A 16,860-nucleotide genomic window follows, 5' to 3' on the forward strand; every position below is an offset into this window, starting at 1 on the left:
TGAGAATAATCGATGCCCTCAATTTGATGGCATCCTTTGGCCACAAAGCGAGCCTTATATTTTTTAATAGAGTTATTAGGTCCACGCTTAATGGAAAACACCCATCTAGACCCAATAATGGTGGAATTGGGTGGTGGATGGACTAAATGCCAAGTTTTGTTTTTCATGAGAACAGTATATTCCTCCTTTATGGCTTGAAGCCAATGAGAGGAGTGCATAGCTTGAGAAACTGTCCTGGAAACATTATTAACCAAGTCAAGATGATTAGAATGTGCAATAAGAGCCTTAGGCTTAAAAATACCAGACTTGGAACGAGTTACCATAGCATGAGTATTGTGAGAAGATGAAGATTCTATGATAGGTAACTTTGGAGGCTCAATTTCAGAACCAGAAATTGATACTGGTACAGAATTTCTAGTAACCGTCTCAGAAGGTAATTGATTAATAATTGATGAAGCATTGTTAGTTAAAGGAGGGAAATTTGTATTAGAGGTAGGAAGTATAGTTGAAGTAGGTGGAGCTGAACTTTGGATACAAGGTAACTACGATGTAGGAGAATTTGAAACAGAAATCTGAGATAACATCTCATGCTCATAAAAAGAGGTTAGTGATGAATTAGAGACAACATTCTTATGAAAAATGAGGGAAAAGGAAAAATATTCTCATAAAAAATAACATTATGTGCAATAACAACTGTACCATCTTGTTTTAAACATTTAAACCCTTTTAAGAAAGGAGCATAACCAAGAAAAATGCATTGTTGATACTTATAGTCTAATTTATGTTTATTAAAGGGTCTTAAGTTTGGATAACAAGCACACCCAAAAACCTTCAAAATAGAATAATCAGGGGGCTTGAAATGAAGAACCTCAAAGGGTGATTTCATATTAAGTATCCTGGTGGGCAATCGATTGATAAGAAAAGTAGCAGTCAAGAAGGCATCCTCCCAATATTCCATTGACAAATGTGCAACAGCAAGTAGGGTAAGTCCCATTTCACAAATGTGTCTATGCTTTCTCTCTACAACACCTTGTTGCTGGTGAGTATGAGGGCATGACAATCTATGAATGATGCCATTAATATTGAGAAAGGTTTTGAATTCATTTGATAAGAATTCTTTAGCATTATCCGTTTGAATAGATTTAAGAATTTGACCTGTCTGAGTTTTCATCATAGATTTGTATTGTTGTAAGATGGTAAGCAATTGAGACTTGAGTTAATAAGTAAATACATGTGTATCTAGTGAAGGTATCTACAATACTCAAATAATAACGAAAATTAGAACGAGATATAGATAGAGCAGGGCCCCAAACAACCAAGAAAACCAATTGTAAGGGTGTAGTATAAGTGGTTTCAGAATAGGAAAAAGGTAAAGTATGCATTTTTTCTTTACAACATGCTTCACAAACAAAAGATGCTGAATCAACTGTATTAGAAAATGGAAGATTACATATTTTAAGAATAGATTCAACAATAATTGGAGATGGATGGCCTAGGCGTTTATGTCACAACTCAAAATTTGTCCTACAAGTAGCTAAAAAGGCCTGAAAGTTTGAATTATCATAACATGGTTTTGGAATACAAAATTGATCAAACACATATAGCCCATGTTTAAGTTGTCCCTGAAGAAGCACCTGCTTGGTATCCTGTGATTTAACCACACAATGAAATGGATGAAATTCAAAGAAGACATTATTGTCCAGACAGAATCTTAAAACACTAATTAAGTTTTTAGTTATTTGAGGAATATACAAAAGATTCTTTAAAATGAAAACATGATTGTTGGATGAATTCTGAATATATGAATAACCAGATTTAGAGATAGGCAAACCTGAACCATTAGCTATGTATAATTGATCGGGTCCTGTGTAATCTGAGGGTGAAATCAAACTGGATGCGTCATTAGTGAGGTGGTGAGAGGCACCAGAATCAAGATACCAAGACATATCTGAATTTTGAAAAGAAGATGCAAGAAATAATTGTGATTGATGAAATGAAGCTGGTGGAGGAGGTGGTTGATTGATTGATGGGGAGGAGTTTGACGAATTTGTAGTAGAAACTCCCTGATAATTATGATCAAATCGAAAGAAGCATTGAAGGGTGGTGTGTTCAATTCTACTACAAACCTGACAAAGCTGCCTATTATTGAGTTGCCAAGAGCTTCTACCTTTACGAGAGAATCTGCCACCTCTAGCACCCCTTCTACCTCCATAGGGACTATTAGAGTTTCTTGGATTTGGAAAATTTGTTTGAGCAAGATTTGCTTGAACCATTGTTAAAGAATTCTGTTTGAATTTTTTAATGGTATCTTCATGAGATACAAGGAGATTTGCAACCTCTCCCAAGTTAAACAATTCAGGTTTAGTTTGGATGAGGTTGATGCAGCTAGAAAACTCTTCTGGCAAGCCTTCACAAATAGTCTCAATGTAATTTTCATGGCTAAGCTGAAAACCAATTGCTATTAACGAGTCTGCAATTTTCTTTGATTTTTGACAAATACTCAGATATGCTAAGGTTCTTTTTCTTGGTGATCTTCAATTGATTCTTCAATTGCTTGATCTTTGTTTTAGTTGATTTTGTAGAAGTCTTAAAGTTTCTGCCAAATCTCCAATGCTGATTTACAATGAACAATTCGATTCTTGAAGAAAGAATCGACAGATGCTAAGAACCAAGAACACAGATTATAGTCTTGTTGCATCCATTCTGAATATATTGAAGAAACCTTGCCAGCAGTTTTTATTTCTTCATATTCAAATTTAGCTGGCACCTTCCCTTTAATGATGTGATCTTTCAGATTCTGTCCTTTGATTGTGAAGAGTGCTTGTTGCTATCATATTTTGTTTCTTCAAGCTTATCCAAGATAGGAGCAAGAAATTTTTTTTGATTTGCTGAATTCACAAGTAAAGCCATGGATCAAACCAATGCTCTGGATACCATGTGAAAATTATGAAAAAGTGAAAAAATTGAAAGCAATTGAAAGAAAGAGAGAGCATAGATTAATTTCTGAGATGAATAATATTGATCTAAAATTATTGCAGAGTGATCCTTTGTTTACACTAAAAATTCTATATTTATAGTGATAGCATGTCCTATGTAACTTCACTAGTGTCTATATTCTCTACAACTAGAATCAATGTAATTAATTTTAAAATAGGAGGTCTATTATAAAATAAAAAAAAATAATTTTTACTATTCTTAATTTTTAAATATTAATGCTAAAAATACAAAAAATTAACTTAAATTAGTTCATGATATAGTTAGTTTCTTAGATTTTTTTAATAAATAAATAACCTTACAGAGAGTTGCTTATTATATATACCAAATATTGTACACTTTCAATTTGCAATAATGGAAAATATACAATATCCTAAAAAAGAATATATCTTATTTTTGCTATACATCAAAATGATATATATGGGTCATTTCTTCTTGTCGATAAAGCATGTTGAAAAAGAAAATATATTTTTTCCATAAAAAAACTTTATTTAAAATTGTTCAATATAATACATATTAAAAGATCTTTTGGTAATTGGTAGAGTTAAATTTTAATTTAGCCTCTGAAATTTAGCTCGATACTCAGAATGATCCCCATAATTTCGTTGGCCTCAATTAGAACTTTAAATTTGTAATTGTGGCTCCAACTTGCCTCTGCGATCATCTTTGTCACCAGAATATTGATTTAATGCAATTGTATGACACGGTGAACACTACTTAAACGACGGCGCATTGGTTTCGCACCCAAACCTTTTGGAAACCACGTCGTTTCAGTTTTTTGTGGGTTAAAACTCTCTTTCTTTCCACTACGACGATCATAAGTTGCCAAAAATCGAGAAAACCCTTACACTACGTGATTTTCAAAGAATTTGCGCGCAAAATTAATACACCATTGTTTAAGTAGTGTCTATCATGTCATGAAATTGCGCTAGATCAGCATTCTAGTGACGGAGATGATCGCAGGAGCAAACTGGAGCCACAATTATAAATTTAAAGATTCTAATTGAAGCCAACAAAATTATGAAAATCATTTTGAGTATTCGGCCAAATTTTAAGGCCAAATTGAGATTTAACTCGTAATTGGTATGAATAACCACTAACCACTCGGAAAATTGATTCTAAGTGGTTGAAGAAAGAAAAGAGGAATACAAGACGTGAGTGGCTAAGGGATGGATGTTAGTGGTCCACGTCATAACGGATTCATGCATTTGTGGGGCCCACCACTAAGAAAGTAGAGCCCCAGCACGTGCCACGCATGAACCAAAGCGGGTTATTAACACCGTTAGGGTAGTGGGCTTGTGGCTCCTGGGATCCTGTCGCCGTTAACGTCGGTCCGTTGAGCTTTGGGATCACGCGCAGGAAGGTGGAAGAGAAATGGCCCTGGTTCACACAAAATCACGAGGATCTTTGTGCTTTGTGGGATTATATACACACATTATTATCTCAATTAATGCCTATTGCCTCATAGCTCATATCCTTGTCCTCTACTACCTTGTACCTTTACTTGCTTAATATCATAATTTATTTTTGATATATTGACTATTATCATAAAAATTATATTTGTATTTAATTAACAATACTATAGAATCAGCATTCAAGTAAAGCTTGTTTTCCTATGAGAAATTACAATATTATATTTTTATTCAGTATAATAAAAACATTTTTCTAACTCATTCTCCATGCATAAGGCATTAAAGCGACAAATGGCGGCGAAGGTGGCTAGCAGTGCGACGAAACAAGTGTTGTATTCGTTGCTGTGTGATGTGATTATGTATGTTCTGAATGATATTTTTACTTTTATGAATTTATAGGTAGCATGAATTATTGTAAGCCGCACCTACTCTGAGTGAATTTGGCATGACTCATTTGGATCTATTGTTATTTCAGTGAATTTCTTTTCTATTAACTAATTAAGATTTTATATTACTAACAGAATTTGACTCTTGAAATAAACAGTATTTTTGCTACGTGAAATCAACTAGGAAGCATAACTTAATAATGTAAGAGTTGTGGATTGAAACTAATGAGAGCTTGAAGCTCTATAACAGAATGCAGTGAAAGGCTCTCAAACAAATTAAAGTACAGAAAAATAACTACACAAAAATATTATTTGTATATAAAATTTAACTATTAAAATCAGTTATTTTATATTTGTGTATAAATATAATTATTATTTAATTTATTTTTAATATATATTTTATATTTTAATATATATTTTATATTAGTAACTTATTTTGATGTATATCTCACATAGTTGATAACTGAAATACAAAACAAAATTAGGTAAATAGCTATATTTTAGCCAAACTTTAGTGAAGTGTCAAAAACACCCATGGCTTTGTTTTTTCTTTATTTTCTTCTGTATTTTATTCCTCACTCTCAAATTTTTGTCATTAAAGGAAAATTTACTCAACTAATTAAAATTTAAAGAGAAAGATAGAGAAGAAATTATTCTCGTATGCATATTAAATGGAATAATATATAGTTGGTTTTTATGAAGACTTTGTATACACAAGTACACTTCAGGTAGCTATCGAATATGACAGCAGCTAATAACGAACTCTAACTACTTCTTGAAATACGGAATTTAATCACAACTAACTTTTTTTAACCACCATAACTTAATCTATTCATTAATTAGTAGATGTTGTTTAAAAGGTGTGGTTGTATTGTAAACCCCCACGACCAAACATGCTGAATATATACTTGGGAAGAAAAAAAAAGGGTTTCATTATTTAACATTTTGAATGAGCCTGCTGGCCTCCATGGAGATTCCTTCGACTGTAAGATATATTTATTCAAAACGGTAAGTATAGTGCACTATTCTTTTCTGTTTAGTTATTTCAGGACCCTTTAGAATATAATATATGTAATGGCAGTATATATAATACTATGGGGTTAGGGTTAGGCAGCCACTACTATTTGACAAAGCTAATGGAGTAATGGGTTCTAATTTTTATATGGCGTAAAGTTGCTCAACCTAGAATTTGGTCCACATATCGTATTGATATTGCGTTCGCTTTTTCAATAATTAGACCAATCGGACTTTATTCTCCATTTTGGTTTTGGCGGGAACTAAATGAATTCCTCTCTATACATGGCGCCACAAAAAGCTTGTTTTTGCAATATCTTTTCTTTTTCTCTTAATTCTTCGATCTAGAATTAAGCTAATCCTTTTTGCTTCGATAATGTTAATATAAGTAGTTATTAGGTTGGCCTATCTTTATGTCATAATAATTTTAGTAGTGGACGATTATAATAATACTCTGGAAACTAATCTTGTAAGGAGACAACATTTGAATCAAATCCATTCCAACTTCGTATGTCACTCCTTTAGAACACGGGGCAGGTAAAGGTAAATAGCAACCGCCAAAATTATGTTGTTATATATAGTGTGTCATAGGAAGGACAACGTAAATGAAGCTATGTATAAATCATTGGCATGGGAAGTAAACCCAAAAGCAAAGCAAAGCAAGGAGCAAGGAACAATTATTTTGTATTGGGAAGGAATGGTCAACGAAAAGTAAATTAAAGCATGCATTCAAAGGGACTGAGAAGAGCGTGGCTGGCATACTTGCCATAAATTATGAATTAGGAATTCCCCGTAAGCTTTGTAACAATAATTGATTTGCTCCATGCTTTGTTCTCAAGTTCTTTCGTTTTACTTTAGCCCCCAGTTGTCCCCCCATTCATGAATAGACAAACTGACAAAGTATATGGCTCCAATCTAATTTGCCATCATCTTCAACTACTCAACCCTGCTTGTGTCCCACAATATTTATACATAATAATGAGTACGTATGCCTTTTATCCAATTCACTCTCACTACTTGCTGATGCTATCAAATATGGTACGCTGACTTATTAGTTTATTGAATGATTACAAATATACATTTGACAATAATAATCCTATTACATCTCCAAGAACATAAGAGAACAAACTATTTTTGCATTTGGATAAAGAAAAAGGAGAAAGGTATTTGTTTGGGCCCAGATACAAAGAGGAAAACTATATGGGCTTGAATAAGATTGTTTGGACTTCAATACGGCCCAATCAAGAGAAGATCTATGTCCAACGTCGCGAAGAAGCAAGCAATGGTACCTGACCATGCTTGGAGCCCCAAGGCGCGTCCTTGGGTTAATCCCCTATAGTCTACAAAAACTGTCACCGCGGCAACTCCACCACCACGATGTCAACAATGGTGGCGGTGGCAATAGTGAAAAAGAAGAGAGCTTTCGTTTCTACAAGAGCAGAGGTCAACACATTCTCGTCAACCCTCGAATTCTCGACACCATCGTTCGGAGGTCCGCTATCAATCCCACTGACACTGTCCTCGAGATAGGACCCGGCACCGGCAACCTCACCCTCAAGCTTCTAGAAGCCGCCCACAGGGTCGTCGCCGTCGAGATCGACGATCGCATGGTACATGTACTCGAGAAGCGCGTCCTACAACACGGCCTCCGCCACAAGCTCAACGTAACTAACTAACTACCTAACTGTAAAAGTTTTCTAACGTTACTTCTTTTAGTCATCCACGTGTTCGATGAAATGCCTCAACGAAAGTTTTTATTTTTCTCCTTGGGGGTTTCAGGTTATACAAAAAGATGCGTTGCGAATACGATTCCCACACTTTGATCTCGTGGTGGCGAACATTCCTTATGGGATTTCGTCACCTCTTCTGATGAAACTGGTGTATGGGGCAAGCCCATTTAGGAGTGCAACTCTTCTGCTTCAGAAGGAGTTTGCTGGAAGGTTACTGGCTAATCCCGGTGATTCTGAGTTCAACCGATTGGCGGTGAACGTGAAGCTTGTGGCTGACGTGGAGTTTGTCATGGATGTTAGCAAGAGGGACTTTCTGCCATGCCCCAAAGTTGATTCCTCTGTTGTCATAATCCGCCCCAAAGATCAGGTTCCAGATGTGGATATGCATGAGTGGAGGGCCTTCACCAGGACTTGTTTTAGCAGGAAGAACAAGACACTTGGGGCCACCTTTAAGCAAAAGTCCAAACTTTTAAGCTTGTCCAAACTGTCCAATGTGTCTGGTTTTGCTGAAGAAGAAGAAGATGATGAGGATGATGAGGATGAAGGGGGGTCTCGGAGGTCTTTTAAGGAAAAGATTATTGGGGTGCTTAAAACGGGAGGGTATGAAGACAAACGGCCTTCCAAACTTTCTATTGAGGAATTGCTGCATTTGCTCTCATTGTTCAATGGAGCTGGCATATATTTTCATGACTGTCGCAAGAACTCTAATGAAGATAGATTTGATGAAGATGATGGCTAGTGCCCCCTGGTTAGCAACTGCTCCATGGAATGCAGGCCTTACATATATAAAGAAAAGAAAAAGAGATTCATATTGAAATCAATGTGAAGGTCTTGATGATATTAAAACCTTTGAATTTTTGCATTAGTGAAAGCCTGAAACTGGGTAACAAATTCATGCAGAGTTATTTTGTTTATAACGATTCGCTATGTTTATTGTAGGCCTTGCATAATTTATTGTAAAGCTTAACAAATACTAATAGTTTCTTCTTTATAAGCTTCTGTGTGTTTATGATGAAGCATGTGAAAGTTCCTAACAAAGTGAGAGATAACATGCAAATTTTGCTGTTCATACCCCTAAATTTAATTCTCAGACGTATATTAAAATTTAAAATTAGTCACTAATATCGGGGTTAATTCACCAGTTCACTTAAGTAAATTTTGGGATTCAAATTCCGTTTTGTGTATGCAGCAACTAGGGGTGGCAAATGGGCCAAAATCTGCCGGATCGTAACTCGCCAAAAGAGGCGGACTGAACTATAAATTTAAGACTGCCAGTTTAACTTGCATCGCCTAACCCAGAGTTTTGGCGGGTTTTGACAGCGCGGGGGTTACCCAGCAAGACCGCCATTCTATGATTTTACTTCAAAAATCTTGGTTAATAGTTATGTTTATTAGATATTTAAAATTATAAAAATTTTAGTGTTTATAAATTTGAAAATGATAATTTTTTTGTCTTTAAAACATAGTTATCAGACCCGGCTCGACCCGGCCGGTTCGACTGGAAACCCAGTCACCCGGTCACTTGTCTGGGCCGAGCCATATGTTGAACTGGACTTGTAATTGACCCGGTGGATAGTTCGTGTGCTTCGTATTGTGGATAGTGAAGATAAAGCTGCAATGGGTTTTCTTTATCAAGCTTTTAATATGGCTAGAGAAGAGATGGTGAAGAGGTTTCGACGAAGAAAGAAGATTGTGGAGCCTTACTTGAAGATTTTGGATACTCGTTGGGATTCACAACTTAAAAGAAATCTTCATGCTGCTGGCTATTGGTTAAACCCTGCTTTTCGATTCAATGCTGCTGAATTTGAAAAACATATGCAAACCACTTCTGGCCTACTAGATGTAATTGAGAAATATTCATATGATGATCCAGAATTGAATACTAAGTTGACAAGTGAGAAGAGAATATATTCTAATACTGAAGATGATTTTGGAAGACAATCTGCACTGCGTGAACGAAGCACAGTGATGCCAGATAAATATTTTATTTGGTTTTATCTTTCTTTATTCGTTAATTTATTTAGAAAAGCTATTTGTAATGCATTGCCTCTTTTGATTTTAAGACCAATGGTGAGAATCTTATGGAACTGGAGCACCAAATTTACAAAAGTTAGCCATTCGTGTTTTAAGTCAAACTTGTAGTTCTTCTGGTTGTGAGCGAAATTGGAGTATTTTTGAACACATCCACACAAAGAAGAGGAATCGGTTAGAACACCAAAAGCTTAATGTTCTTGTTTTCGTTCATTATAACTTGAGGCTACAACAAAGGTATCTTCTATAATTATTTATCTAATTTTAAAAAGTATTGTTCATTAAAATTTAATCTTTAGTTTAGTAATTACATAACTTGATAACATAGGAATCTAATGAGAAAGCAAAGCTATGATCCAATTTGTCTTGATACATTTGATGAGCATTCGAATTGGATATTGGAAGATTCACCGCCGTTTTTAACTCCTGAAGAGGTTGATGCTCTACGAAATAATTTGGCAAATATGTCCATTCAACCAACTTTGGATGATCTAGGTAAATTCTTCAATTGCTTGAATATTTTAATCGTCAGTTGCTATTATGAATTATTCTTGATATTGATTTGTCAAAAATACACAAATGTAGATCAATTAAATTTGGAAGATGACCAACTTTCTCGGCGATAATAGTCCCTAATTCCCATAGGTATAAAATAGTTTAAGCTGCATGCATAAGCGGAGCATCTTCACTTTGCGCTAATATTGAAGATTTTTTTTTTTTATGGTATTGAATATTGAAAAGTTTTAGTAGCCTGTAGCAGAGCTCGAGCTAATTTCACGGCATGGGGCCGAAAGCAACGCAAAACCCACAGCAGATATGAGTTAACACTCAAAATCACTTCTGAAATTTGTATCATGTCTTAGATTAACTCATAAATTTTCAATTAACTCAATTTGGATTCTTAAATTTCGATTGGTAACTCGCATTAGTTCAGAGTTTACTTCATTAACAATGAGCTAAATTGACACATTAGGTTGCCAACTTGCCATGATATGAAATGATATCATTTTATGGTTGTGTAAATTCACGAATTAAACTACATCTTTTTAGTTTTTACAGGAGAAATCATTCTTGCGCAAATCACTCGACTATTACTTTCTCTTCGTGTTGCCATTCTAAGCAACCTCTGTTGCGATTACCGTCGCTCGATCAACTTAATGTGCCAACTCAACTCATTGATGGAGATAAATTCAGAGACTAAATACTAGTCACAAATCGAAATTTAAAAGTCTAAATTTGGTTAATTAAAATCTAAAAGATGAATTTAAAGTACAATGAAAATTTCAAAGAACAACCAAGTAGAGAAAATTTTAATTGATAGAAGACAAGGTATGATTATAGCTATTTAATCATCCCACTTGCTTGCATTCAGTACTAGTACCAAGATAGAAGGAGGGCCCAAAGGCAGCTCTCTCCCCCGCAAGATGATGCGACACTAGAACTAAATAAATGCCTGTAAAGCTAGCAAAATAAATCAAAGAATACATGCATGCATAAATGATAAATCGTTTTCTCAATAATGCGCAAAGAAATAATAAAAAATCAGCTAAAACAGTCCAAATTTATCTTATTTAACATTTATTAATTCTAGCAACAATTAATGAATGTTAAACAAAACAAATTAAAAAAATGTGGCTAATACTTTTTCATTACTAAACATTTCAGTTCTTGAAATGTCCCTTTTTGTTATAAGATATATTATTTGTATTCATTATGTCTTCTACCCAGAACGAACACAAATTCTTTTCTTATTGGATAAACATTGAAATTCCATTCCATTCCATTATAAAGAGATGTCTATGGACTTGATGTACAAGAAGAAGTGAATACATAAAAACATTTCCCATTGTCTTCCTTCAATTCTTATTTTATTCCCCATGTTAAAATAAATATCCCTCTGTACACTACTGGGATTTATTTATAATCTAATTCAATCATGCATTAATGGGTTCTACACTAATTGGCAGCTTTCTTTTCATCTTGACGGTTGGAAAGTATATTATTTCATCTGTCTCAGCTACCCATCTGCTTGAAAGAAAAGATTACAGAATGAAATCGCAAAATCATTATTTTCCTTTAAAAAAAGAAAAGTTCATATACTATTTACCTGTAAGTAGTGACAAGATGGTGAAGGAAAATAGAAAGCTCTAGCCTAGAGAGTTCTAACCCAGGGCATAATCTCTGTCCACCGCCAAATGGGGTAAAACAGTTGTTACTAGCCGCAGCTCCAATTTTCTGCAAGTTTTATGTGATTATGAATTATATATGAAATAATCATGATAGATACGTTTTCATATATAGTTGTTACCTCCCATCTCCATGGATCAAACTTAAAGGGGTTTTCATAGTTGTTGGAGTCTAAGTGAACAGAGGTAAGTGATGCCATAACACACCATCCCTTAGGAATTAAGTACCCTGATGAATTATATAGCCAAAGAGAATTAATTAGTATAGATAAGTAAGTTTGTTATACATGCACAACGAAACAACTCACCTTTAATTTCTACGTCTTTGACTGCTTTTCTCCAAATGCCGTTGACAATATTGGCCATTCTAAGAGTTTCACTTATGACCTTATAGAAAGCAAAATAGTAAGATTAAACTACATGTAAATTGCAGATAGAGTTAGACACTCACATTCTGAGTAAATTGCAGTGACATGTAATCAGTCCATGCATATTCATCTGAAGAGTTAGGACTACTACTCTTCTGCCTCTTCAGTTGCATGTTCTCCTCCTAGTAATAACAAAACAAATCCAAATCAGACATATAAACCAAACTTTAATTAGAGTAAAAAAGTGAGGCTTACTCGGAGTTTGGAAAGAGCAAGAGGGGAGTTAGAAAGGAAGAAGAGAGCGATGGTCATGGCAGTAGGAAGGGTCTCTTCACCAGGTATCATCATCTCTATTATGTTCGAGCTCATCATTTCCAACGTCAGCTCCGGATTCCACTCATTCCCTAACACCACGTCCACCACATCCTTCTCCTCTTCATTACTACATTTTTCCTTCTTCTTCTTTTTCCTCTCCTCTATTATCCTCTTCACAATCTTCACCATTCTTTCTTTCGCCTGCATGCATGCATGCATCTCATCATTCAAACTAAACCAATTCCAAGTAAATTAAATAATTAATAATAAACCTTCAAGGATTTGTATAGCCTTGTTCCTGGAAACTTGAGGGGCAAGCAAATTAACCCTTTGATGAACTCTTCAAATTCTTTCTTCAACAACTTGAGCTCTTCACCAGCACCAACGCTCATCAAAACTTTAACCAATACACTAAACGTAATCTGACATATACATACATACATACACTCATCAAAAAGAGTAATTAATTAATTGATTTATGTATGTATATATAGATATAGTATACCATTTTGACTTGATCTTGAACGTATATTGATTGGTGCGAGGTCCAAGTGGCCAAGCATTGTTTGACAGCGCGTTCAATGTCAGTGGTGATTCGAGCCTTGAGCTGCGGGGATCGGAGGAAGCCTCCGATGAGTGCATGCATCTTCCTGTGGAGGGTGCCGTTCATGTTGAGTATGGAGTGTTCCCCCATGAGTTCCCTTATTGATTTGGGATAAGCAGGGACGAACATGTTCCCTTGGTTCATCAGAACCACCTTGTTCACCTCCACCTCCGTCGACACTATCACACTGCTTCCCAATATGCTCGTCTTGAACACATTCCCATACCTACAAACATTTCAATTTCCTTTCTATCTTAATTAAAAATATTTAAATGTTTTAATTAATTAGCTTGCTTCATTAATTCCTTGACCTAACTTTGCATCGGTCCCATTTTGGAACTAGTGATGCCTCAATTATAGGCTATACCTAAAGCTAGCTAGCTAGCTTCTTTTTCTTTATAGCAAGAAAAACCTTAATTATTGAAACTTGAAAGGATCCATCCTTCATCGTTGTAAAGCTATAGTACACTCATTAATTCTCTCGTTTCGTCTTTTCAGTACTTTTCATAGGGTAAAACGTACAACTCTACAACTGAACTCACCTTTGTCTTTCTCCCTCGCCACGCAAATTATAATAAAAACTAGAATTAAATAAACTCCACAAGTTATTAATTAAAGAAAAAAAAAACTGAATCTGCTTAATTTTTCTAGTTAAGCTATAATTAGTGTTAGTAGCTAGTGTATGTGCGTTATTATTATTATAGTAGATAACTAGATATAGTACATGAGTGTGGACCAGGAAGACAAAATTATTGTGAGCAACACATGGGAATGGTGAATGGAAAGGACCATAGTCATATCATTTTCAAAAATAAACTGGGCCTTCACATATAGAGGAGAAAGATATTGGTATGATGGATAACGAAATCTTTTAGCGGTTTTCAATTTTTTAGTTATCCTGAATACATATTATATTATTCCAAATAAAATATGACTATGACTCATCACAATTTCACATACAATAAATACTTTGCTTTTCTCCATCGAAAATTGAGAATTGACTAAAGTTTTTTGTGGTGGGAATAATAATCACACTTGTATGTGCATTAATTAATAGTATATAATATTGGCGGAGCATGCATGTCATTATTATTGCCCTAATGAAAAAGAAGCATGATGAGAATGGAAATAATAATGATGATGATGATGCGCATGCAAAGAATGAGTACTTACATGGACTTGCGCTTTTCCAAGAAGGTGAGAGGTTGCGGTTGAGAAGTGTAGCCAGAGGCAATGAAATCAAGGGTCTCTCCGATTATAGGCCAACCCCACCGCCCTTCTGGAACCTTCCCCCTTCTCACCTTCTTCTTCTTCTTCTTCTTGTTATTTTCACGGAGAAGCCACCAACAAAGACTCGTGATGAAGCTGATTATTACCCCCGTCACAATAATCCATGCCATGTCTTGTTGGTTATATATACCAACCACCAAGTCATAAGCAGTGACTCGTGGCGGTTTTGGGTTCATGCAGGTGTTAGATGAAAGAAAGGAAAATGAATAGGTAGGGAGGGAAACAGAAAGTGAGGTGATTAAGGGAGAAACCTTTTTCTTGTTTTGGAGTGAAGAGACTCATATATATATCATGTAAACGAGAGACGATAGACACGAAGGAGATGGATTGGATATCTATCATCTATATCTAAATACTATATATCTAGAAACAAAGCTTACTAAACAAGTGAAAGAGAGTAACCCAACTATTTTAGTCCCAATAAAAATACAGTGGTGCTAGGTATCAACAAATTTTGTAATCTGTAATTATTAATTAATTATTAATTTTTTATTTTATTTTCCTTTTTATTCCTCTCATGTTTAATATATGTTTTATAAAAATATACATATAAATAATATTTGTTTGGCATTTAATATGAGATGAGATGACCAGTATTGGGTTCACCTAATTCGCCATGCTCCATTATTATTTTGTCTTCACTCTATTTAGAAATGTAAGAAACCCAAATCTCGAAGCCCACCCACGCTTGTCCTTCCCATATTTTTGTTTCTCTTCACTTTTAAGTATGGAGCTTTAAGTCATGACTTAGTTAATTACTTGGTTAATTTGGTTCAATCTTGTGACGTATAATAAACTCAATAGAATACCATAATCATCCTAGGCTATACGTACTGCTCTAAGTGTAGTACATACCAAGAAATAATCTTTGGACCTCAACTTGACAGCTATCCAATATACATTGACCAAGTTGATAACCAATAAAATAGTAATATATTTCTTCCAAATTATCCCTTGCCGAATAACAAAAGCAATTTGATTTTTAATAATAACGATAAACCCTAAAGTACAGTTATGAAATTAAACTAGAAGAATGAAATAGGTTGAGATAAGCTTGTTGTTTTGCTATAAAGATAAAATAAGACGGTTGAAAATGTGCATGAATGTTGGTTTATGATAATGAGAAGGTGTCGGCCGTGTACAACTTGAATGGGGATTGGGGGCGGCTACGAAACTCATTAACACAAAAGAATGGTAATTACGACCGTAGGTGGACTTTCCAAAGAGTTGAAAAACTTGCTAAAGGGACCTGTCCCATTGTGACACGTAGAAAGTGTTACGTTACTCTGAAATATTGACATGGGAGACGATCAATCTGAATTCTGAATGTTAGTAGTATTTCACATTTGTGATTAAAATTACATGTTCTACAATAGAACGTTTTGGGTGTGTGGCACGTGAGGGAAGAGGGGAAGGGGTGCGGTGCATTGATGAATGTTGATGGCCCTTCAATTGGAACGTCTTGTCTTCATCCTTCTTCTGTTGCTACACAGTTATCTACACACACTATACTGCTCTCTCGTCTGTCTTTGAAGGCCTTGGCTTTCTTTACGAGACAGGACCACTGTGCACTGTTCAATAATGCATAGCTTGCCTTGCTTTTATGAAGGCTTTCAATGCTTCAAAACTGCTTCAGATCCCTTTCAACTACTCTCACTTTAGCCTACACCAATCATTATACATATCCTATTTTCTCCTCCATATTTCATATCAAATAATAAATCAATCAACAATTTATAAACATACGGGCATACATCTTGTAATAGACCTTAATTTTTTGCTTAGACTTCAAACCCCATGATGATGCCTATTTAGGTTCGTGGTGGGCCAAAAACCATGTTCCTTCCACATGCTTCCTCAACCCTCACTCACTTGTCAACATATATACACTCCATTCTTTCCTATATTACTTTTTTAATATTTAGGGTTTAGGATGAATTTGAAACTGATTGATTTAGTTTAAAACAAATTGAATTAAAAATTAATAAATTTTAATATTTAGGGTTTAGGATGAATTTGAAACTCAATTGATTTAGTTTAAAACAAATTAAATTAAAAATTAATAAAAATATTATGTTACTTAAAANTTTGTTCAGTCTCTGACTTTTTTTTCGTGATTTCGCACCTTACTCATTCTTAAACCTCAACCTGGCTCCCACCTATTAATAAAATTAGACAAATTGACCCCTGGCAGCAGGTTGGGTATGTACCAGGTGTCAACTCCAAATAGTTACAAGGACTAAAAATCTTTCCCCTGCAAAAAATAAGAGTCACAAAAAAAATATAAATAAAAAATATCCTCTTCTCTTCTCCTCCTCCTCCCTTTTTCTTCCTCCTATTCTTCTCCTTTCTCTTTGCTAGTCACTATCATCTCGATCACCATCAATCTTCTCGACGTCACCAAGATCTTCGCTGTCCTTCGCGCCGCCGCTAACAACTCCCCCTTTCCTAATTGGTACTATGTCCAGAGTCATTTATCCATGCCTCGTCCTTTGCAAGCGTTACAAGAGTTCCCATGTGGCATCTGGTG

The 16,860-nt window shown here is 35.0% G+C and overlaps 2 protein-coding genes across 2 annotated transcripts; one reads left to right on the top strand and one right to left on the bottom strand.

Annotated features, from left to right (window-relative positions):
• LOC107641700 (ribosomal RNA small subunit methyltransferase, mitochondrial) lies at positions 7,047-8,570 on the top strand. Its single transcript, XM_016345170.2, has 2 exons — positions 7,047-7,470; positions 7,586-8,570. The coding sequence occupies exons 1-2, from the start codon at positions 7,102-7,104 to the stop codon at positions 8,273-8,275; spliced, it is 1,059 nt and encodes a 352-aa protein (XP_016200656.1). The 5' UTR covers positions 7,047-7,101; the 3' UTR covers positions 8,276-8,570.
• Positions 11,299-14,405, bottom strand: LOC107642922 (3-epi-6-deoxocathasterone 23-monooxygenase; the record flags this gene model as incomplete). Its single annotated transcript, XM_016346430.2, is given in 9 exon segments — positions 11,299-11,592; positions 11,675-11,802; positions 11,876-11,982; positions 12,062-12,140; positions 12,205-12,303; positions 12,377-12,637; positions 12,709-12,858; positions 12,942-13,266; positions 14,214-14,405. Coding segments are annotated over 9 exon segments (1,432 nt in total), but the record flags the coding sequence as incomplete, so codon positions are not given.

The sequence above is a fragment of the Arachis ipaensis genome, chromosome B05 (assembly GCF_000816755.2).
Source record: "Arachis ipaensis cultivar K30076 chromosome B05, Araip1.1, whole genome shotgun sequence".
NCBI lineage: Eukaryota > Viridiplantae > Streptophyta > Magnoliopsida > Fabales > Fabaceae > Arachis > Arachis ipaensis.

What these genes read in the sequence shown, in the direction of transcription:
- LOC107641700 (XM_016345170.2), top strand. Translation starts at nt 7,102, where the DNA reads ATGCTTGGAGCCCCAAGGCGCGTCCTTGGGTTAATCCCCTATAGTCTA. An exon ending in GCCTCCGCCACAAGCTCAAC is followed by an intron (nt 7,471 to 7,585) that starts GTAACTAACTAA and finishes TGGGGGTTTCAG; the next exon opens with GTTATACAAAAAGATGCGTT.